Source organism: Barbatula barbatula (genome assembly GCF_947034865.1).
Source record: "Barbatula barbatula genome assembly, chromosome: 13".
In the NCBI taxonomy this organism is placed as follows: domain Eukaryota; kingdom Metazoa; phylum Chordata; class Actinopteri; order Cypriniformes; family Nemacheilidae; genus Barbatula; species Barbatula barbatula.
Genome location: NC_136776.1, coordinates 23,588,755 through 23,610,797, shown reverse-complemented (window position 1 = coordinate 23,610,797; position 22,043 = coordinate 23,588,755). Strand labels below are relative to the sequence as shown.

General features: G+C 37.4%; 1 protein-coding gene across 7 annotated transcripts in view; it reads left to right on the top strand.

The window, feature by feature from the left end:
* The window catches only part of LOC306902720 (NACHT, LRR and PYD domains-containing protein 9-like), a 31,309-nt gene that overhangs the window by 8,286 nt on the left and 980 nt on the right, over positions 1 to 22,043 (top strand). For 2 of the 7 annotated variants that reach the window (XM_079471529.1, XM_079471528.1), the window contains exons 6-33: positions 38 to 142; positions 253 to 357; positions 1,397 to 1,504; positions 3,738 to 3,822; positions 3,897 to 4,092; positions 5,994 to 7,809; positions 8,793 to 8,975; positions 9,182 to 9,352; positions 9,458 to 9,631; positions 9,733 to 9,906; positions 10,021 to 10,194; positions 10,369 to 10,545; positions 11,644 to 11,817; positions 12,428 to 12,601; positions 12,815 to 12,991; positions 13,526 to 13,699; positions 13,788 to 13,958; positions 14,172 to 14,348; positions 14,450 to 14,623; positions 15,205 to 15,375; positions 15,547 to 15,720; positions 15,861 to 16,034; positions 17,130 to 17,282; positions 18,214 to 18,387; positions 19,472 to 19,645; positions 20,387 to 20,560; positions 20,788 to 20,946; positions 21,239 to 21,336. In XM_079471529.1, coding sequence (XP_079327655.1) covers positions 38 to 142; positions 253 to 357; positions 1,397 to 1,504; positions 3,738 to 3,822; positions 3,897 to 4,092; positions 5,994 to 7,809; positions 8,793 to 8,975; positions 9,182 to 9,352; positions 9,458 to 9,631; positions 9,733 to 9,906; positions 10,021 to 10,194; positions 10,369 to 10,545; positions 11,644 to 11,817; positions 12,428 to 12,601; positions 12,815 to 12,991; positions 13,526 to 13,699; positions 13,788 to 13,958; positions 14,172 to 14,348; positions 14,450 to 14,623; positions 15,205 to 15,375; positions 15,547 to 15,720; positions 15,861 to 16,034; positions 17,130 to 17,282; positions 18,214 to 18,387; positions 19,472 to 19,645; positions 20,387 to 20,560; positions 20,788 to 20,946; positions 21,239 to 21,336 — 6,140 coding nt within the window. The remainder of the gene's footprint in view (positions 1 to 37; positions 143 to 252; positions 358 to 1,396; positions 1,505 to 3,737; positions 3,823 to 3,896; positions 4,093 to 5,993; positions 7,810 to 8,792; positions 8,976 to 9,181; positions 9,353 to 9,457; positions 9,632 to 9,732; positions 9,907 to 10,020; positions 10,195 to 10,368; positions 10,546 to 11,643; positions 11,818 to 12,427; positions 12,602 to 12,814; positions 12,992 to 13,525; positions 13,700 to 13,787; positions 13,959 to 14,171; positions 14,349 to 14,449; positions 14,624 to 15,204; positions 15,376 to 15,546; positions 15,721 to 15,860; positions 16,035 to 17,129; positions 17,283 to 18,213; positions 18,388 to 19,471; positions 19,646 to 20,386; positions 20,561 to 20,787; positions 20,947 to 21,238; positions 21,337 to 22,043) is intronic. The other 5 variants (XM_079471530.1, XM_079471531.1, XM_079471533.1 and 2 more) reach the window with 5 other exon arrangements.

Sequence of the window (22,043 nt, the reverse complement as noted above, 5' to 3'; positions counted from 1 at the left end):
GTCAAATGTATTTATTTTCTGTTCTTTGTGTCATAAGTGACAGGTCAGCTTCATATGTATCCAGTTGTGTATCTATGAAGAGTGACGACTCCAAAGATCTCGGAATAAACTTCAGGGAGAAAACACCATCAACTGCCAAAAGGTATTTCAAGTGTTTTTATTAATACCCACGTGTGGATTTTTACCAGCCCAGTTGACCAAATCTCTTCAGATGAGTCAAATGTATTTATTTTCTGTTCTTTGTGTCATAAGTGACAGGTCAGCTTCATATGTATCCAGTTGTGTATCTATGAAGAGTGACGACTCCAAAGATCTCGGAATAAACTTCAGGGAGAAAACACCATCAGCTACCAAAAGGTATTTCAAGGGCGTAACAAGTGAGAAACAGCAGAAAGTAGAGATTCCAAGTGCAGGTTGATTATTAAAAGCCAATCGGCAAATAAACCAAAGAGGTTTATCGTAGCCAAGGGCAGGCAGGTAAATCCGAAAACCATGAGACAGTCCAACCAAACAACATAACAAGAGGGTAATCCAAAAGCAGTTATCCAATAGACAGGCACAATGGTCATAACAAAAAACACCAGTGGAAGGGATGGATGGACAAAATGCCTATTCCTAACATTGGGTAATATTTGAATTTCCTTTAGGAAAAATGTAGTATTTAACAATGAATCAATTAAATGTTGATTTTCTTTACATGTTTCACAAAGCCGGCCATATGATAAGAACCTACCAAGTCACTAACATTTTATTTTATTTTTTATTCTCGGTCTTGACCTCTCTCAGATTCATGAAGCAATCGTTGGTGAAATGCTCTGCACAAACCAGAACATTTGGATTGTACTTCTCTGGAACAGTGTTGAAAATAAAATGTTAACATTCGTTTTTTGATGTATCGTCTTTTGTCAGGGCAAACAAACTTTTAAGAATGAAGCGTTTAGTCGATCGTGATGAATTCTTATAGCAACTGATGTAAACATGACAGCTTACTTCTTTGATCAGACGGCTCTGTGTTGGAGACACTCATTTGGCTGGTGCCCCGGACATAGCCTATGCATATGTTTAAAGGTCAATCTTTTTTCATGAACAATTACGCATCAACCATAAACACATTTTACAACCCATAAAACAAATCTGAGAATGAAAAGATAAGAGATCACAAACTGAGCAGCAGTTGGCTTCAGGTTAGAAGGTCCTTTAATGATGTTTGAAAGAAATACTCGCCACCGTGTTCTAACCAGAAATGATGCAAAATTGAATCACATTAATAAACATATGTAAGGTTACTGTACATGCTATTTAGAGCTTTTGTCCATCTATTTTTGTGGTGTTACGGTTGAGTAGGACACTGTATTAGTTGTATAAGTTTTTCATATTTGGGTTTGTGTTTTCGTAGGCAGAATACCTTAGTAAATATTGGTGAAGAAATCACTCGGTGGAAGACACTAAAACAACAGAAGGGATTAAAGAGCGATGCAGAAGTGGCTTCTTATCTTCTGAACAAGTGAGAACACAAATACTTTCATATACCAACAAAGCCTCCCTGCAGCCCTACCATAAAACACAAAATAATAACAAAATCTACATAAAACCAATGTTCCACTGCAGGTACATTGTACATAGCTTTAAAGAAAAAGCATGGCACCACTTTAATCTTGGCTCTCAGGATTTGCTTTTCACTTCTTCTATGTGGGGCTGTCAAATGATTAATCGTGATTAATCGCATCCAGAATAAAAGTTTGTGTTTACATGATGTCTGTGTACAGGGACCCGTTTCAATAAGGAGGTTCAAGCAACACTGAGTTAAAATATGAACTCTGAGTTGATTTACTCAGATAATCGCTACTCTGAGTTTTCTGTTTCAGAACAGCTGGTTTCAATCAGTTCAATCCACTCTGAGTAAGTTTACTCGAGGTTACTCGTGTTCACCGCGGCTTTAAAAAGCCATCATCAATTGAGCGAAGATAACACGATTCACCATGGCAACGCCACGTGACAAAAAACGCTCCGTTTATTTCTCGCCAGTCGAATTGGAGGAACTATATATATATATATATATATATATATATATATATTATGTATATCGTATCGTATATGTATAAACATATATACCTACGATTTTTTGTCATGTAGGTGCAATCCTTCTGCAATAAAAAGAACATGGCAGCAGCTGGAAATGAAATATAAAAACATCATTCAGTCCGGTGAGTTTAAATGTTCTTGCTAGTAGGATGCCTGACTGGGAAATGTTTGATATATTTAATAAACTGGCCTTGAAAGTTATGAGGATATGAGAACCGAGCACTGTGGCTATAGAAGACAAAAAACTGGCCATGCTTGCCCCTGCTCCAGCTGTGTGTAATGGAGGCCAGCTAGAGATGCTCTAGCGACAGACGCAATAGGGACTGCGGTCGTTAGGCTCGTGGTTAGAGCGCCCGCAGTTCGAAGCCCGCGCAGAGCGGGGCGAGTGGGACCTTTTAAATGTGCACCCAATCACATTGGGAAATCCTAAAGGGTATTTGAATTATTAGAGTTGGCAGCAAGAGCACATTTATTTGATCAGCTTATTCAGAAAGACGTTCACCATTCACCTGCAATCCTATGAAACTCCTCTTTGATGACTCTCACAGGAAACTTAACACAAATGTATAGAAAGTGCTTGAGAGTGATGCACACTTTTCTTACTGCTCTGCATACAGTTGCCTTGCTAACGTGTTCTGCATCTCTGGTGTTATATAGAAAGCTTCCATTAGCAAAGAAACGTAAAGCCATACAAAGAATCTGCTCAGATGTAAGAGCGCAGCCACGACGAGTGAGGTTTGTGATGTAAGGATGAAGCAGAGTGTGAATATATTTAATGGACTGTAAAGAAAAACTGTGCCTCTCAAATAAAGAATCCTCCGGATATGATAAAACATCCAAACGTGGCTTCACCATATATTCTCTCCCGACGTAAATTTAACTCTCTCTGAATGAATGCAGCTTCCTCATCTACGGGTACTGAATAAACGGACATTTAATGTCTGTGTTACGAACTTGTGCGCGATTAAGGAAAACGAATGAAAAAACGAACGGCGAAGGAAATTTCAACACCGCTCGCGCTTCTAAAAGGGGCGGAGATTGTAACAAACCTCGGGTTAGTGGAACAAAACCTGCTCCCGACCAGGTTAGGTTCACAGAGTAGGTTACTATGGTTACTCACTCTAAGTATAAGATACCTTGATTTCTGAAACAGGCTTGACTTACCCCGCGGTCACAGGTTTGATATACCTCGCGTTCTGAAACTGAAAACCCAGAGTATCCCGTTTTCTGGGGTTTAATTACTCTGAGTTTGCACTTACCCTGCTTTCTGAAACGGGTCCCTGAGCATATTCATTTTGTATTTATAAACACATAATAAATATTTAGGAAATATTTACTTGTGTTTATTTATATTTACCAATAATTGAAGTGATATATGAATTTTTATTAATGTTTTTATTTTACTTTTTTTTAAATATATGCAAGTATGTGTTTGTGTTTATAAATACAAAATTAATTTGCACAGTACACAGACATATTTTATGTATAAACAAACTGGATGTGATTTATCGTGATTAATCGTTTGAAAGCCCTATTTCTAAGTTATTATACTTATTTGAATATTTGTGAATATTTACATACACTTTGCAGAATCTGGAAAATGTTGTTAATTTTCCACAAAATAAGAAGATAAGATATTTTTTGACTGGCTACAGGATTCAGTTTGAGACATCGGATGCCGGCTTCAAGAAGGACAGGTTCCACAAACAAGTAAAGGAAGATCATATCTGGATCTTTAAGGTAGGAAAAGCACTCACATTTTTGGGAAAATATAACAACAAATGTACATTATTAAACAAAGCTGTTAATTTTAGGATCTTGAGAATAAAATAATCACATTCATAAAGAATGAGCAACAATGGTTTAAGAAGATACTGCTGAAAGAAAACACAGAATATCATGTGAAGGGCTTTCTGGCGGACAGACAGAACATCAAAGAAGCAGCTCTTGATATCACACTCTACTTTCTCAGAAGTATGAACAAAAAGGAACTTGCTCGTACTCTGCAAGGTAAGAGGCTTATAATGTCACTTATCGAACGTGGGAGATTAAAGTGGGATTAGTATATAACATCAGTTTTATCATTTAACGCAAATGACTGTACACTTCTTACTATAATATACTGTAAATCTCTAACATTGTGTTTAGAGCGGTTGTGTTTGCAAAGTATCTGTTACTTGCAGTCAGTCAGAGGTACTTGCACGTGAACCAACAAACCTTGCTTTCCTGGCAAATGACGTTGACGAAAGCTGCCACGCAGTGGAGATGGCATCCTGTTACGACAAGGACGGGAGTCAGATGCAGGAGTCAAGGGTTTCTTTAATTCCAATAATTATCTGGTGCAATCACAGACAGAATTCAGACAATGCAGGCAGTCAATGAAATAACATTCCAAAAGGGGATCCCCACAGCAATAATCACAAGGACCGAGCGCTCAGTCCACAATGTCAGCCGCTCCGGACTCGTTAATAATCCACCGTGCAAGCACACGGGTAAGAGTTCTCGCAATGAGTCAGAGTACCGTAATTCCTGGAGTAGAGTGCCAGCACAACCTCTCGAATGTGCCTGAGAGGGATAATCCAAAGAACGCAAAAATCCGAGGAAGGCTCGGGTCTCCTCAGCCGTCAGCAACGCAAGACCCGCGCAGATGAAACGAGAAGCCGTCTCCTCCGTAGATCGGGAGGCGATGATCGATGACTCCCGTCCGAGTGGTGTGGCAGCGACCAGCAGCTGAGATCCGACCGAGGCAGTCAGCGAACTGGGCAAGGTGCGGTAGGTATCGCGATGGTTGTGGAAGATGTGGTGACACCGTGTAGATAATGGTGGCGCTGGAGTCTGGTTAATGGGCTAGAAGTCTGAAAAGGCAGAGTCCAAGGCAACGATTAAATACGTAGCGAAGACGTGTCGGGGCAACTCATACACCGGGAGAAATTCCAAATACCGGATGGTGATCTAACAGAAAGACGAGTCCTGAAAAATAGTTAACAAACTTCCAGACAAGAATGATCCTCAAAACAAGACTGATATCCAAAACTAGACACGAATGATATCCAAAACTAGACACGACCGAAATCTTAGGCAAGACGAGGTTTCCTAGACAAGGGTAATTTATTCAAGAAAGAGTTGCGACTAAAAAGCCACGGGTCAATACGCTGGATAAACAAACGATCTGACAGTGACTGTGACTGTTGGCGGGGACTAAATAGTAGGTGAATTAATACGTAGAGTGGAAGCAGGTGTGCGAGATGAGTGGAAAAGAGTACCAGGTGTGTAGGGAGACAGAGGAACACTGGGGCGGGGCAGACACGGACTCCAACCACATGGTTCCCATGCGATCGACAAAAACAAAACAAACGAACGACACCAGTGCAGATCAGACCCGAGTCCTGACAGCATCCTATTGGAACACAACAAAAAATGCTGTGTTTGTCACCAGAACTTATGACACTCCTGCGTCATTTGCCGGAAAAACAAGCCTCTGGTTCACGTGCAACAGAGGGATAAAGGAAGCTAGACATCAATGTTAATAGCACTGTAAGTATGGATATTTCTCTTAAAAAAACGCACCGATTCGCTTCAGAAGACCTTTGTTAAGACCACAGAGCCGCTTCGTATGGCCCATTGGGCATGCCTTGGCCAAAGAAAGCGTCGATAAGCTACATGTGACTACAATGCATGTAACATATGACATAAACTTAACTCACACTCCACTGCCAAACAATTATTGCAAGCCTAAAATGCAATCTAAGATTTGGTTAAATGAGTAATTCTACATCTATTTAATCATGATTAATCACGCACAAACAGGGTCATTAATCACAATTGAAAAATATATATCTATATTTACTTGTTTTTAATTATTAAAAATGTACCCTCTTGACAATCCTTGTATATTTGTTTCCGTGATTTAGATGAGCTGGCCTTCATTCATCAGCGACCACTAAAATTAAACCTAAAAACTAAATATGAACGCATTTTTGAAGGAATTGCAAAGCGTGGGGACTTTACACTTCTAAATGAGATCTTCACGGATCTCTACATCACTCAGGGTGGAGATGAACAACATGAGTTAAGTCACATTGAGGCTGCTTCCAGAAATCTAGAATCAACAGACATACAGATTGAATGTACACATTTATTCAAGCCTCCTGGACAAGGCCAGACCATCAGAACTGTACTTACAAAAGGAGTTGCTGGCATTGGAAAATCTGTCTCGGTGCAAAAGTTTATTCTGGACTGGGCAGAAGGAGTAGAAAACAAAGATATCAGCTTCATATTTCCTCTTCCTTTCCGAGAGATGAACTTGAAGGAGAAAGATAGACTGAGTTTGATGGATCTCATAGTTCAGTTTTTCCCAGAGATGAAAAGAGTAAACCTTACAAGAAATGACAAGTTTAAAGTTCTGTTCATCCTTGATGGTTTGGATGAATGTCGTCTTCCTCTGAAGTTTGATGGCAATGAGATATGGAGAGACATCACATCACCTGCTCCTCTAGATGCTCTCCTGACAAACCTCATCAAAGGAAATCTGCTTCCTTCAGCTAACATCTGGATAACCACCAGACCAGCAGCAGCCAGTAAGATTCCACCTGAGTGTATCGACCGGGTGACAGAGGTCCGAGGATTCAATGAGAAACAGAAGGAAGAATACTTCAGAAAAAGATTCACAGATGAGAACATGGCCAAAACAATCATTGATCACGTTAAAAAATCAAAGAGTCTCTTTATCATGTGCTACATCCCAGTGTTCTGCTGGATTTCAGCCACTGTGCTCCAGCACATTCTGGAAGAGAAGAACAAGGAGAAGTTTGATGACACGACCAAAACACCTCAGAAGGATTTTAACACTGATGATACTCCTAGGACTCTGACACAAATGTACACCCACTTCTTTCGCTTTCAGATTCAACAGAGCAGAAGGAAGTATGATGGAGAACACTCGCCTGATATCTCCTGGGATAAAGAGTCAATCTATTTACTGGGGAAGCTGGCTTTTGAACAACTGCAAAGAAACAACTTGATCTTCTATAAGTCAGACCTGGAGGACTGTGACATTGACGTCTCTAAAGCATCTGTGTACTCAGGGATGTGCACTCAGATCTTTAAACAGGAGACAGGGATCATTCTTGGTACTGTTTACTGCTTTGTTCACATGAGCATTCAGGAGTTTATCGCAGCTCTGTATGCACATCTGTTTCTAGACAAGAACAAGACATTTTTATTTGTTCAAGAGAAAACAGAAAAGGAAAACACCAATGAAACAATGACTGGTTTACTGAAGATTGCAGTGGACAAGGCCCTTGAGAGTGAAAGTGGACATCTGGATCTTTTCCTTCGCTTCGTCCTCGGCCTGTCGCTTAAGTCCAACCGGCCACTTCTAAGAGGTCTGTTGTCACAGGAAGAGAACAATAAGCAGAGCAACACAGAAATAGTCCAGTACATCAAGCAGAAATTAGAAGATAATTCATGTCCAGAGAGATCCATCAATCTGTTTTACTGTCTGAATGAACTGAATGATCAAACTCTGGTTCAAGAGGTTCAGAAGCATCTTGGAGAAGGAGGAAGTTTGTCATCTGCTGACCTCTCACCTGCTCAGTGGTCTGCTCTCGCTTTTGTGTTGCTGACATCAGATAAGGAACTGGAGGAGTTTGATCTTCAGAAATTCAAGAAATCAGACGAATGTCTCATTAGGCTGTCACCCGTTGTTAAAACTGCCAAAAAAGCTCTGTAAGTAATGGAATAATTAACAAATGTTTATTGTTAGTCTTAAATGTTTAAAGTGGCCGTATCTTGGACAGTTTCTGCATATCCCATGTGAATCTTGAGTACTTATAGAATAGTATCGTACCCTTCAAATATCCGTAAAACGCTTTTAGTCTTTAGTTTGAGCACATTAAAAAAAGACAGAAACAGCGGTACGATTATTTATGGAAACATAAGACGCGTGGGGGGGCTTGGTGGTTGTCACTCTCTCCCCTCCTGTTCCTCGTTATGTGTCCTGATTTCCTTTCCTTTATATTCCCTGTGGTTTTTTTTCCTGTGTCCCGTTTGCATTGGTTCGCTACGCTGACTCTCTAGTCTGTCCTGTCTTGTTGTTGGGGTAGGCGGAACTAAAGCACGTACGCACCCATTGCCAACAAGATGCAGACATATGACTCAGTTTGACTTGCCATGTGCGGTTCATGTCTGGCTCCTATTTATCACTTCAACCATCTGCAAATCCAGCGCTATATCCAGCGTTTATATAACATCAATCACTGGAATGCCGTAAACAAACAAACAAACAACACACCTCAACTTCTGTCACTATCGCAAGAGTAGGGAGGTGCAGCTGCTGGCCCACAGTGCAGCCAATCTTGACACAACGGAGCCAATCTTGATGGTAGGCGGGCCTTCCTATCGCTCATCGGTTGACTATTTGGCGGGTTATTTATTTAGCCTTGCCAAGGTTGAGCGTTATCGGGAGAATTGACCAATATGGGACTAAGAAAAGATGTTACATAATGGTTTTCCATGTTAGAAAAAAACTTTCCGAAACCTATACAAACCTTGGGGGAGTGAATCTAGTTCAGTTAACCGTACATTTCTATTTCGTGAGCACAGTGCAGTACAATAAAAATAAAGTGAATGTTTTATTGGATTTATACATTATTTCATATTTGTAGATATAAAATATATACTTTCTTTTTTCAATAAATTTGTCCTTGTAGGTTAAATGATTGTAATTTAACAGACAAGAGTTGTCCAGCTCTGGCTAATGTTTTGGGATCAGGCAGCAGTCTGGAGGAGATCAACATGAGTAATAACAGGCTACAGGATTCAGGAGTCAAGTTGCTCTGTGATGGAATTAAGAAACAAACAAACAAAAAAATGTCTGATTTGGAGATCTTAAGGTATGTTGGCAATTGCAATGTTCAAATTTTTCTCACTTTTCTTGTTTAACACTTATTGGGCCTCACTCATGACACATTTCAGTAAATGAGTCATTTGTGCGTAAAACAGACCTTTCTGAAAAACTCGGGATTCAAAGATTCCAGTCTGATAGTTTACTTCAGTATGGTTTAAGGGTTAAACACAAACCCTTTTTTGTCTTTTTCAGGCTCAGTAATTGTGATCTATCAGAGGAAAGTTGTTTAGCTCTGGCTTCAGCTCTCAGTTTAGTCTCCAGTACTCTGAAGGAACTCGATCTGAGCAATAATGATCTACAGGATTCAGGAATCGAGCGTCTCTCTGAAGGACTGAAGAATAACTGTAAACTTCAGACACTCAGGTGAACTGATGTCTGGCTTATTCACAAAATTCCTCCACATTCATTAGTTAATTATAAAGATTTTTAATGACTAATTACTCATCTATGATCTTTTCTGTTCTCCAGTGTGTCCGGGTGCAGTATTGGAGAAGAAGGTTATAAATGTTTATATTCAGCTGTGAGATCAAACCCTTCACATCTGATAGAGCTGGATCTCAGAGGAAATGATCCTGGAGAAACAGGAGTCAAACTCATCTATCAGTTAATACAAGATCACAAGTGTTCGCTCAAGACTGTCAGGTGAGTTTTCACAAACAATTATGATTTTAAGGCTTTAATCTTCATGCAATATAACGTTGTGACATTAAACTGGTATATTATATAATTCTTGTTGTCTGCAGGTTCTTGGAAAGCTCTTCTGCAGTGAAAGCCTTTGAGTATCTGACAGAAACTCTTCATATAAATCCTTTACTCCAGAGAGAAGTGAATCTGAGTGATCGTAAACTAGACGAGTCAAGAGTGAAAGAGATCTGTGATCTACTGAAGGATAAACACTGTCGCATTAACACACTCATGTGAGGACTTGTAACATCTGCTTCGGATTGGCTCTTAACAGGGATGTGATGATGTAGATGTGTGTCGTGTCTGATATAAACTGAAGAACGATTCTTTGTGTTCTCTTTCTGCAGTCTCAATAACAGCAGTATTAAAGTAAGGGTTGTTGCTGATCTGATGTCAGCTTTCAAATCAAACCCTTCACATCTGACACATCTAGATCTGAGTAAAAATAAACTAAAAGATCCAGGAATGAAGAAGATCTGTGATCTGTTGAGAAACTCACAGTGCAGACTACAGAAACTCAAGTACGTCTTTACATTCATGTTCCTTTTATTCCTTTTAGGGAAATAAATTAATGTTTAAATCCTTCATACATGTGTCTTTGAGTGACATTCGGTGTCAGATTTTTATATTATATTCATAATCATAACTTTGGAAATGAAATATTGCGAACTAATATAAAATGTTCTGTTCTCTAGTGTGTCGGAGTGCAGTATTGGAGAAGAAGGTTATAAATGTTTATGTTCAGCTGTGAGATCAAACCCTAAATCACATCTGATAGAGCTGGATCTCAGAGGAAATTTTTCTGGACAATCAGGAGTCAGACTCATCTATCAGTTAATACAAGATCACAAGTGTTCGCTCGAGACTGTCAGGTGAGACGTGCTGAAATACGACAAAAAATAGATGCTGAATATTTCAATATGGACATTACATTAGTGATCAATTTACACAATGGGCCATATCATACACACTGCGCAATGCGATGCCAGGGTGTTTTGGTCTGAAAACGAGGTGTCCTCACCTTTCCTTTTCATTGTTTCACTCTCTCCCCTCCTGTCCCTCGTTTTGTGTACTGATTTCCTTCCCTTTATATTCCCTGTGTTTCTATTGTCCTGTGTCCCGTTTGCATGAGTTCGCTATGCTGACTCTCTAGTTAAGCTATCTAGTCTTGTTTTGATATTAAGACTCACCTAGTTATTCTCCTGTCCTGTCTTGTCTAGGCTTACATATTCAATAGGGTAATTAGATTACTGTATAAAGTACTTCTTTCTCCAAAAAGTATTTAATTACTTTCTATATCCTACCTCAACCTTGATTGAAGTGATACAAGGGTAGGCATGAAAAAGGCTCTTTTAGTAAATCAAATTTAAACTACATAACGTATCCTTATTAAGGAACCAAAGTATAACAAATGTGAGAAGGATACATTAAAGCATATGTTTTAAAATGAGACTTTTTCACTATTGCATGTATTACACCAAATTTAGCTCAATTACATTACAATTGAATTACAGAAAAAATAAGCGTAACCTCTTACTTTACTTTTTCAGGAGAAAAGCAATTAAATTACTTAGTAACAAGTTACACCCAACACTTGTTATAGTCTTTATTTTCTATTTCTTATAATATCAAAGAAAAGGAAATAGGAAAAATCTTCAAATAAAATACAGTAGTAAAAATTGATCATGGACACATTCAAGTTAAAAATGGATATGTGCTAAAGTCCCTTGGTGGCTTTTATACATTTTGTTTTAGAATTTCTCTTAACTCTTTCAAGTCAATATCTGACAAAAGTCTCAAGTCCAGGGCTAAAACTGTGTTTTATGGTAAGACTTGTGAAACTTGTGAATACTTTTGAAACAACCACAAAATGACTATATTGTTTTCAGGAAAATGAAGTACAATTAAGCAAGTTCTATATTGTATGATATGAAGCTTGGTTAATTACATCTATTTTTTGTTTTCTGCAGGTTCTTGAAAAGTGAATCTGCAGTGAAAGCCTTTGAGTATCTGAAGAAAGTTCTTCATATAAATCCTTTACTCCAGAGAGAAGTGAATCTGAGTGATCATAAACTAGACGAGTCAAGAGTGAAACAGATCTGTGATCTACTGAAGGATAAACACTGTCGCATCAACACACTCATGTGAGGATTTGTATACAGTTTCATATTTGATTATTTATCTGAGATTGTGTGATGTGATATTTTCAACATCTGGTTCTGATCATGAAGAAGTTTTCTGTAGAAGGTTTAGAGGATTATGATGAAGTTGATGTTTATTTTTGCTTAATTGTGTTCAGTAAGAATTCTTAGACTTAAGTAATAAGTAACTAGTTAGTAAATGTGACATATGCTACTTGCAATATACAATATGTGATAAGAATACAAATTTGGAGACTATATTAAATTAGAATTGAAGGTACTGTCAGGCACTGTGATCTTTTTTGCGAATATCTTTTTGTAAAAATTTTGAAGCTTTTAACATTTTTGCTTTTAAAAATGGAAAAGTACTAGATTTTAAAAATGTATTAAAGGTTAAAAAATAAACATGTTTATGAAATGTTGTGGAGTAAAACATTATATCTGCTTTAAATTGTAGTGTCTACATTATTGTTATAAAATATTTGTTTGTAAGACATCGCTTATTGTTCCCTGATCTCTTTGTAAGTCGCTTTGTATAATTGCGTCTTCAAAATGACTAAATGCAAATGTTGTCTTAAACTGATGATTGTTTCTTTGTGTTCTCTTTCTACAGTCTCCGTAACAGCAGTATTACAGCAGGAGGTTGTGCTGATCTGATGTCAGTTTTCAAATCAAACCCTGCACATCTGACACGGCTTGATCTGAGTGGAAATAAACTAGAAGATTCTGGAATGGTGAAGATCTCTGATCTATTGAGAAATTCAAAATCCAAACTGCAGAAACTCAAGTATGTGTTTACGTTCATGCTCATTTCATTTACTTCAGTGAAATAAAATTGGGGATGCATGATAAATCATGGCCCATAATGTTTATTGGCCAAAACCGATTTAACAAGAATGGTTATTGTTCTTATCATAGGACAACTTTGATGAACCTTTTTGATCCTCCAAAAAACTTAAGAACGAATATAAAGTGTAACTAATATACTTCTTTTCTCCAGTCTGTCCGAGTGCAATATTGGAGAAGAAGGTTATAAATCTTTATCGACAGCTGTGAAATTAAACTCTAAATCACGTCTGATAAAGCTGGATCTCAGAGGAAATGATCCAGGAGAAACTGGAGTCAAACTCATCTATCAGATAATACAAGATCAGAAGTGTTCGCTCGAAACTGTCAGGTGATGAAAACTTTCAAAACTTATATATATATTAAGTTTGACATATCACACTACATTACATACTGTAGATCAAAGGAGTGATTACAAAATAAATGTAATTTGCAGTGAATGAGAGATGAACAACAAATGTTTCTCCCATATTTTTCCACCATGTACCTTGTGGGGCTCCGTATTCATTCATGTGGAATGGGAAAATATTTATTTTCTTAATGTAGACAAATTTATCTAAACTAGGTTCAGTTGTGTTTAAAATATTAACAGTCATGAAAACAGATTGAAATCGTGCACAAGAAAAGAATTATCAGATATTTCTCAAGCAGTGTTTATATATATGACTTTATATCAAATTCATTACAGTTGTGGATCATGTTTTTAGGCTAAATTGATTTAGTATTAAATAAATAATGTTCATCCTGAATATCCTTAATCCAGCAGACTCATACTGTCTGTTCCACACAACACACCTCTTGAATCTGTTTCATTCATTAACACATGTGAAGTGCTGTGCATGAACACATGATCTTCTGTGTGTAGATTTCTGAAGAGTTGTGCTGCAGAAGAAGCTTGTGATTATCTCCATAAAGCTCTAGCTGTGTATCCATTACTGCTGAAAGAACTCAATCTGAGTCACAATAAACTGGGAGATCTGGATGGAGAGAAACTCTCGGCTCTATTGATGGACTCTCACAACAAAGTGACCAAAATCATGTGAGTATCATACACACAAGAACTTCATACAGTACAGACTGTCAGACAGGTAATGTTCATTGAGATGATGTTGTGTTATTGTGTTTAGATTGAATGATTGTGAGCTGACAGAGAATCAGTGTTCATGTCTAGCTGCTGTTCTCTCCTGTAAAACCCTCGTGAAAGAGATGAATCTGAACAACAGTCGACTGATGGATTCAGGACTCAAACACATCTGTGACAAACTCAAGGATCCTTGCTGTCAACTCCAGATACTCAAGTGAGTTCATATATCACATCATCTACACAACAATGGTCATATAAGACCGTTTACCTTGAAATTGGGTCAATGATTAAGTAATGTTAGCTTTGTGAATCAAGTTTAGTTATTATAAATTTTAACCCCATGTGCATGAAGTGATTTCCATCTGAAGAACAAAGAGTCATTTAAAAAAATTGGATGCTAATAAAAGGTGTTTGCTGTGTTCTCTAGTCTGTCCGAGTGCAGTATTGGAGAAGAAGGTTATACATGTTTATGTTCAGCTGTGAGATCAAACCCTGAATCATGTCTGATAGAGCTGGATCTCAGAGGAAATGATCCTGGAGAAACAGGAGTCAGACTCATCTATCAGTTAATACAAGATCAGAAGTGTTCACTCAAGACTGTCAGGTGAGTTTTCACAAACAATTATGATTTTAAGGCTTTAATCTTCATGTAATATAACATTGTGACATTAAACTGGTATATTATATAATTCTTGTTTTCTGCAGGTTCTTGAAAAGCTCTTCTGCAGTGAAAGCCTTTGAGTATCTGACAGAAACTCTTGGTATAAATCCTTTACTCCAGAGAGAAGTGAATCTGAGTGATCATAAACTAGACGAGTCAAGAGTGAAAGAGATCTGTGATCTTCTGAAGGATAAACACTGTCGCATCAACACACTCATGTGAGAACTTGATCTTAAAACTTTATATACAGTAGTATTATTTGATATTACATTTTAATTGTTGTAAGGGTAAAATCTATGTTCGGATGTTTAGAAATGGACTGAAATAGACATTGTTTTAAGGAAAAATACAGAAAGCAGAAATGAGGGAGAATCAATACATTTATGTAGGACATAGTCCATTAATATGATAGATAACACGCGTCATGTATTTCCCAGAACAGGAGGGTAACTCATTCATAATGATCTTGCAGTAATACCATGAAATGGACCATAGCATGACAAACTGAAAACAGTTGGAAGAAACCAAAACTCCAATGATGTATAAATGGTGATAAACTAGAATCAGCTGTGAGAGCCAGTTCTCCTCTGACACGTTATAGCTGCAATCCAAAACCTTGAGAACATTTGACATAATGTTTTATATGGGGATGTGAGAGAAGCACATCATGTTATTACACTGTTGAAGAGATGAGCAGTTTAACTGTGAGATTTGTGTTTAAGTGAAACCTGTTTGTAAAGTCTCTGAATATACACACATGATAACAGTTGAATGATGTTTGTCTTGTTTAATGTTTCAGACTGAGAGATTGTGGTCTAACAGAACAAAGTTGTTCAGCTTTAGCTTCAGTTTTATCCTCAAACATCTGTCTGACGGAGCTTGATCTGAGCAACAATAATCTACAGGATTCAGGAGTGAAGAAACTTCAGATGGGATTAGGAAATATTCACTGTCGACTCCAGAAACTCAGGTAACTGGATAAACTGAATGAATGTGTTTTAAATCATGACAAACCTTCTCTATTGTCAACAAATTTACTGTTAATTACTGAAGATTTTTGTCTGCAGTAATAATTATAATTATGTTTTTTATAATAAACACTGATGATAATAGATGTGTTTATCAATCGTCTGTTCTCCAGTGTGTCCGAGTGCAGTATTGGAGAAGAAGGTTATAAATGTTTATCTACGGCTGTGAGATCAAACCCTTCACATCTGATAGAGCTGGATCTCAGAGGAAATGATCCTGGACAATCAGGAGTCAAACTCATCTATCAGTTACTACAAAATTCAAAGTGTGCACTCGAGACTGTCAGGTGGGACGTGCTGAAATAATACAAAATAAATCACATGCTGAATTATGCGTATAGACATTGTTATAGTGATTCTGTTGTTACGTCACTGAGTCAAATGTTTTTCATCAGCACTGATGTTTTCTGTTTCTTGTTTTCTGCAGGGTCTTGAAAAGTGATGCTGCTCTGAAAGCCTTTGAGTATCTGCACATAGATTTTGGTGTAAATCCTTCACTCCAGGATGAAGTGAATCTGAGTGATCATAAACTAAACATCTCGACTCTGAAACAGATCTGTGATCTACTGAAGGAAAACCAGAGTAAACTCAACAAACTCATGTGAGGCCTTCAATACATAGTGATTCTACTTTAAAGCTTCAATTCTATGTTGTATTAAAATGTATAGTTTCTTTGTATAGTTTCTTTTCAGAGCTCTTTAAAAGGTGTAACTTAAGTTGTAATTGACTAAGCAAGTCTGATTGGCCAATACATCAAGGCTTATCACCTGGCATTTTTTTTTAACTGTTAATTTTTCAAAATAATCCATAAGCACTGTTACTTATATCACTTTAACGGCATAACATGTCTATCCTCTTCTCCATTGTTCATCTAACATACCTCTGAACATGACGTACAAGGAACTAGCCAATCAGAGAGCTTGTTACATCTCTCTCTCCATAGCCAGTTTGCATTGTTTATCCTCGTTTTACCAATGCAAGGTCCCAAAGTGTCAGGGAAATGCTTAATAGAGAGGCGTAAAGGAAAGCTAAAAGACTGCTTTTCCAATTTGCTATTTGATAAGCTTAAAGGCAGCGGGGAATTGGAACCGCAAAGGGTCAAATAAATTGTCTTTTAAATGACTCTTTAATTTGTAAATCCAATTATTTTATAAAATGTTTGAAATTTCACTTTTATAAAGGAAATAAATAATTCACTTTAAAATGATGTACTTATTATCTCCTTTCTAATTAGAATTTTTATAATCACACTTTTTATTGACCATTAAAATATTAAATAATGAATGAGCTTGTCAGTTCGCGGATAAATAAATAAAGTTGTCAACAAATGTATTAATGCCTATTTTTATTGTTGAATTAGTTATTAAACAATGAAACGCTTATTTATTTTACACACGACTCTACCGGTCCTCCATACAAATCATGTGAGAAGATATATACGTCATTTGTCTATCAAACATTCTGTGCTGTTTGCTATTAACGCTAAATGGAGCCAGGGTTTCATGATAATACAATAACAGGACACAAGAAACCTTTTAATGAAGGCCAGTGTAAAGTTGTTGAAACCCCACACACTTCTTTTTGCAAAGCAAATTTTTATTCGCAATATCAGACAGCAGTCATTGTAAGATGTTTTAAGAATCACATGTTCATATTCCGCTTCTGTATTTTCTTCTCTCTTTCTTTCTCAATATAGTTTGGAACAGTGTGGTTTGACAGAAGAAGGTCTGCATTCAAACCCTTCACACCTGAGACACCTGAACCTGAGTGGAAAAAAACTAGGAGATTCTGGAGTTTCTGTTCTCAGTTTTTTACTGGGAAACTGCCTTTTCAAGCCAGGAACAATGGAGTTAGTCATTTACACTATGTAGAACAACCCTTAAACTTAAAGTATGTAGTAATAGACTGAAAATCATTCAACGGGACTGAACGTAATTGTTTAATAGCCATGAAAAAATGTAATGTAAAAAATATTGAACTATACTTAGTTATTTATAATAGAAAACTGCTAGATACTGTAGCGAATTTGAACCATACTAAAGTACACATAGAATAAACATTATATGTATTTTAACAGAAATTCACCAATTGTTTTTAAAATTGTTTATTTCAAATTTATTTAGCAATACATCATTTACTTATGTCGAACATGTTCACGCCGTCTGCGACTAGCAACGGCAGAGTGACGTGATCTAGTTCATTTCAATGGAAGCTCCTGTGACACGAGCGACAGTGACCGTTGGTGACCGGATGTGGGCGTGTCCAGTGAAGTTAGAAAGTTGAGAATTGTTCAACTTTATGCAAATGTTGAGCGACTTTTAGGAGTAGAGCTCATCAGTTACTGCTGTTTCTTCACGAGTCCAGATGTGTCAATCAGCCTTTCATGCAAATTTACCGCTCCAGTTGAAAATGTTCAACAAGCAGCCAACGCGCCACTCGAGTGGCATAATTTGCGTCACCGCATAGTTGCGTCTTTGCATTTAATTTCTATGTAATTTACACACAGTAAGAGATGGCTTGTACGCTTTTGCTAATAAAAACTTGATACAAAGTAAGAAGGTCATCAGTACAGTACTGTAGAATTCACATTTAAATCCAGTTCTCAGTTTAGTCAGTCACATTTAAAACAAACCAAGATATCAACAAACGTGAGCTTGGCTTATGTGCTTATCATGATGATTATTTACTCTAAATTTGTCAGTTAGAATGTGGTTTTGATTGCCAATCATATATAAAACAATATTTGCCTACAGAGTTGATTTATTTCTGTCTCTCCGCAGGTTGTGTGATTGCAGTATTACAGAGGCACAATGTGTTAAGCTGACTTCAGCTCTGTGTTTAAACCTGTCACAGCTCAAACACCTGAACCTCAGTCAGAACAAACTGGGAGACTCAGGAATTAAGCGCATATGTGATCTACTGAAACATTCAGACTGCAAACTAGATCAACTTGAGTAAGTACAATTAAAACATCTCGGGAATTGGTAGTTGAATGAACAGATATGAAAACTATCTTTTATTGTTTCTGGGAAATTATGTGTACCTCAACAAAGTTGAATGTGTTATTCTGACTGTCTGATGGACTACAATGTTGTTAGATCCAACTTGATCAATGACCTGTCAGATCCAAAGTGTTTTGACAAATTCTATTGTTGAATTCCAGCATGTCCAGGAATGGTGGAATTTCTATAAATTCCAAGTCCAGTTATTTAACACCTAAGAAAAATTCTTATAAGTCTTATCCTATATATCCCATTAAACAAGTATGCTGTTTGAAAACTGTAGTAGTGTCCCAAATGACATACTATACACTATGCACTATGCACTCAACCACCTAGTGTATGAATTGAAGAAGAGTGGTATCGTCCCAAATGGAATACTAAACGGTTTTATGCTAACAGGAAGTACATCGGTTTCCCAGACGAGCGCATATGACGTCAGTCGCACAACACAATGCATGTCAATAAAAATCGATTTATACATTTAGGGCCCTATCGTACACCGGGCTTTGTTTAAATAGCAAATAATCCTGAAATCCCGTAGAATTCAACCAATCAGATAACGACTTTGATGCATAAGGCCGAAGCCCTTTATAAGGAAAGGCTGCAAAAACGGCTTATGCTAACGCCCTAGCTTCAGCGGAACGCAGGAAAAGAGACCGGATGTTAGTTTTCTGAATGGGTGTCAATGGGTTTTGTTAGCTGTTACAGGTTCTCCAATTGTAAGTATTACAGACTCTCCCATCTCTCTGATAAGAGTATCTCTAAAAAGGTACTTCAGCAAGTTCAGACGTTCAGCCATCGGTCCGTGGTCATGACGTTTGAGATGAGACAAGGACCTTCAACAGCTGTTATTATACCAAACACAGACAGTCACAGCATTGTCTTATGAAAAACTGAGATATTTGCTTGTAAACTGGTGTCAATTATTCTTAAGTCCTACATTTACATTATAATTGTGTGATCTAGCAAAACTCTTCCTCATGCTGTCATTTATTTATTTTCCTCATTTCTTCTCTCTCACTTTGTCTCAATGCAGGTTAAGAGCGTGTGGTTTAACAGATGAAGGTTTTCTTGCTCTCACTTCAGCTCTGAATTCAAACCCGTCACACTTGCGAAAGCTGAATCTGAGTCTAAATCCACTAAGAGACTCAGGAGTCGAACACATCTGTGCTCTTCTGAGTAATTCACAATGCAGACTGGAAACACTTGAGTAAGTGACATACAATATATACTTTACACTAGTGACAGTCAGCATAACACTTTACTCTTTAGATTTATTTGGTGACACGATCCTGCATTGTTTACAGCAATGAATAATTCTCACTGTATACCTTCCCATCCGTCAGAAAGATCAAAGATCGTAAATAGACTTGGTCGGCATATATGGGAACGGCCACAAAACGTCATGTTTGTTTGTGACGTGGGGAAAACAATCCATTACGATCAATGCTCGCTGACATCTTTAGGCGCTTGATCTGACCTCTTTGCAATGATAATGACAGGGCAGTGTTGGGTGCCATATCGTGAATTTCTAATAAGTAAAAAAATCCTGATCTGAATTATTATACACAGCGGAAAAACCAGACCGGTTTAGTCCTCCTGCACCTCAACCCAGAGACCGTTTAATGTGAAAAACACAAATTCATTCACTGATTCTGTGATTGGTAAATTATCCCAAACTCGGCATACAGTTTGTGTGACTAGTTATTATCTTACACGGTTTCATAGAGTAAGTTTTGTTGTTATAAGCATAAGAACGCTAATGTAAAATATGGCTCTGAATTGCAGTACTGATCTGTTATTTGACTAAAATACTTTTGTGTTCTGTCGATTGACCTTGGTAAGATTGTAAGAGTGTATAATTGTAATAAAGACTTTTAGAAACAACAAATAGCAGTTTAGTTAAAGACGTGACTAGTTTTATTCTCTCTTACTCTGTATCTCTCTTCAGTCTGTGTGGATGCAGTATTAATATGACACAGCTGGACAAGCTGATATCAGCTCTGTGTTCAAACCCCTCACACCTGGGAGAACTGAACCTCAGTGGAAATAAAATAAAGGACAACGGAGTGAATCTCTTGTGTCGTCTACTTCAACATTCAGATTGCAAACTGGAGCAACTGAGGTGAGTCATTAAATTAAATACATAGTTTTCCTTCAAGCTTTTTGTCATTTAAATGATCAACAGTTTCATAAGAGAAGATTTGTTGTTAAGTCTTTTATACGGATAAAACAAAACACTCAAAAAAGCTCAATTCACTTTGTATGCGTCGCATTTGTTTTTTGCGATCTGGTAAAAGAGATCAAATAATCTCCCTTTGTTTGTTTGTTTGTTTGTTTTTCTCCTTCTAGCCTAAATAAGTGTAAAATTACAGATGTTACGGCTTTAGCTGATACTTTGGCTCAGACACAAGCATTAAAGTTCTTAAGGGTGCTTGATCTGAGTGACAATAAAATAAAGGAGTTGAAGCGGCTTCGTCAAGTGCTTAAGGGCTCAAACTGTGAACTGAGGTGAGTAAACATCAATTGTAGAATTGACCCTTTAAATCTATTGACTATAGTAGTGATATAGTAGATGGGATATCATTAAAACCTACGGTTTTCTTCTCTTTACTGCATTATACTGCGCCATCTTATACTTCTTGCTCATCATAACATCTGGAATTGACCACATAACTATTTAAATGCAGAGTGAAACTGTTACTAGTTTAAGTAGTTCACTTCAGTATTAAACTGGCAATTGGTTGATACCAATTTGGTATTTTTGTTGTAATATTTTCTTTCATTCTGTTTCCTCTCACAGTCTAGAGAATCAAGGTGCTATCGCAGCTCTGTTCTCTAAATGGAAAGGGGGTGACAAGCCATCAGATGAGGAAGAAGTGGACGTTTCCCCTCAAAGCGGTACTTTGCGTATCTTGACCTATTAGTCAACACTAATCTGTTTTCGTTTAAAAATTGAAACGCATCTTTTTCTCTCCTTCCGTCCACACGGATAACGCACGTGTGTACGAGGAACACCAGGGTTTTTTGTGTATTTTGTCATGTGATTTGACGCAAATGTTTTGTTAGTGTGTGCGTACTGTAGATTGCATGTAAGCAATATTATATTTCACCAGTGTTACCATGGGAACCGTTTTACCGCCTCCGCCGCAAAGCTGATGTATGGAATTGGCAGAAAGAAAATAAACACCTGACAGAAATGACGTTTTACACATGGTGTACATGGATAGGCGCTTGGAAACTCTAGTGGGGATAAAAAGCGGTTATACAACGCAACTCATTTTCCAAACTAAGACGTATTAATAAAGGCACTCGTCTCTTAATTCCTTGACTCGTTGTATCTTTAAAGTCAGAGTCAATTCCAGAAAAATGATTGACTCCTAACCACTTTTTGACTGTTTCACTTAATCAGCTGTAAATTAACATGAAGTTAAAAGGACATAATGAAGTAAATGTTATTCAAATGATACTAGGTTTTATTTTACAGTATGTATCTTTAAATGATTTGTTCTTTTGACACATTGATGCATACAGTGTTGAAAGAGACCGGTCTATCAAATAAGAAGCATTAATAGGAAAACATGTGTGCACGTCTATATGAATATTAA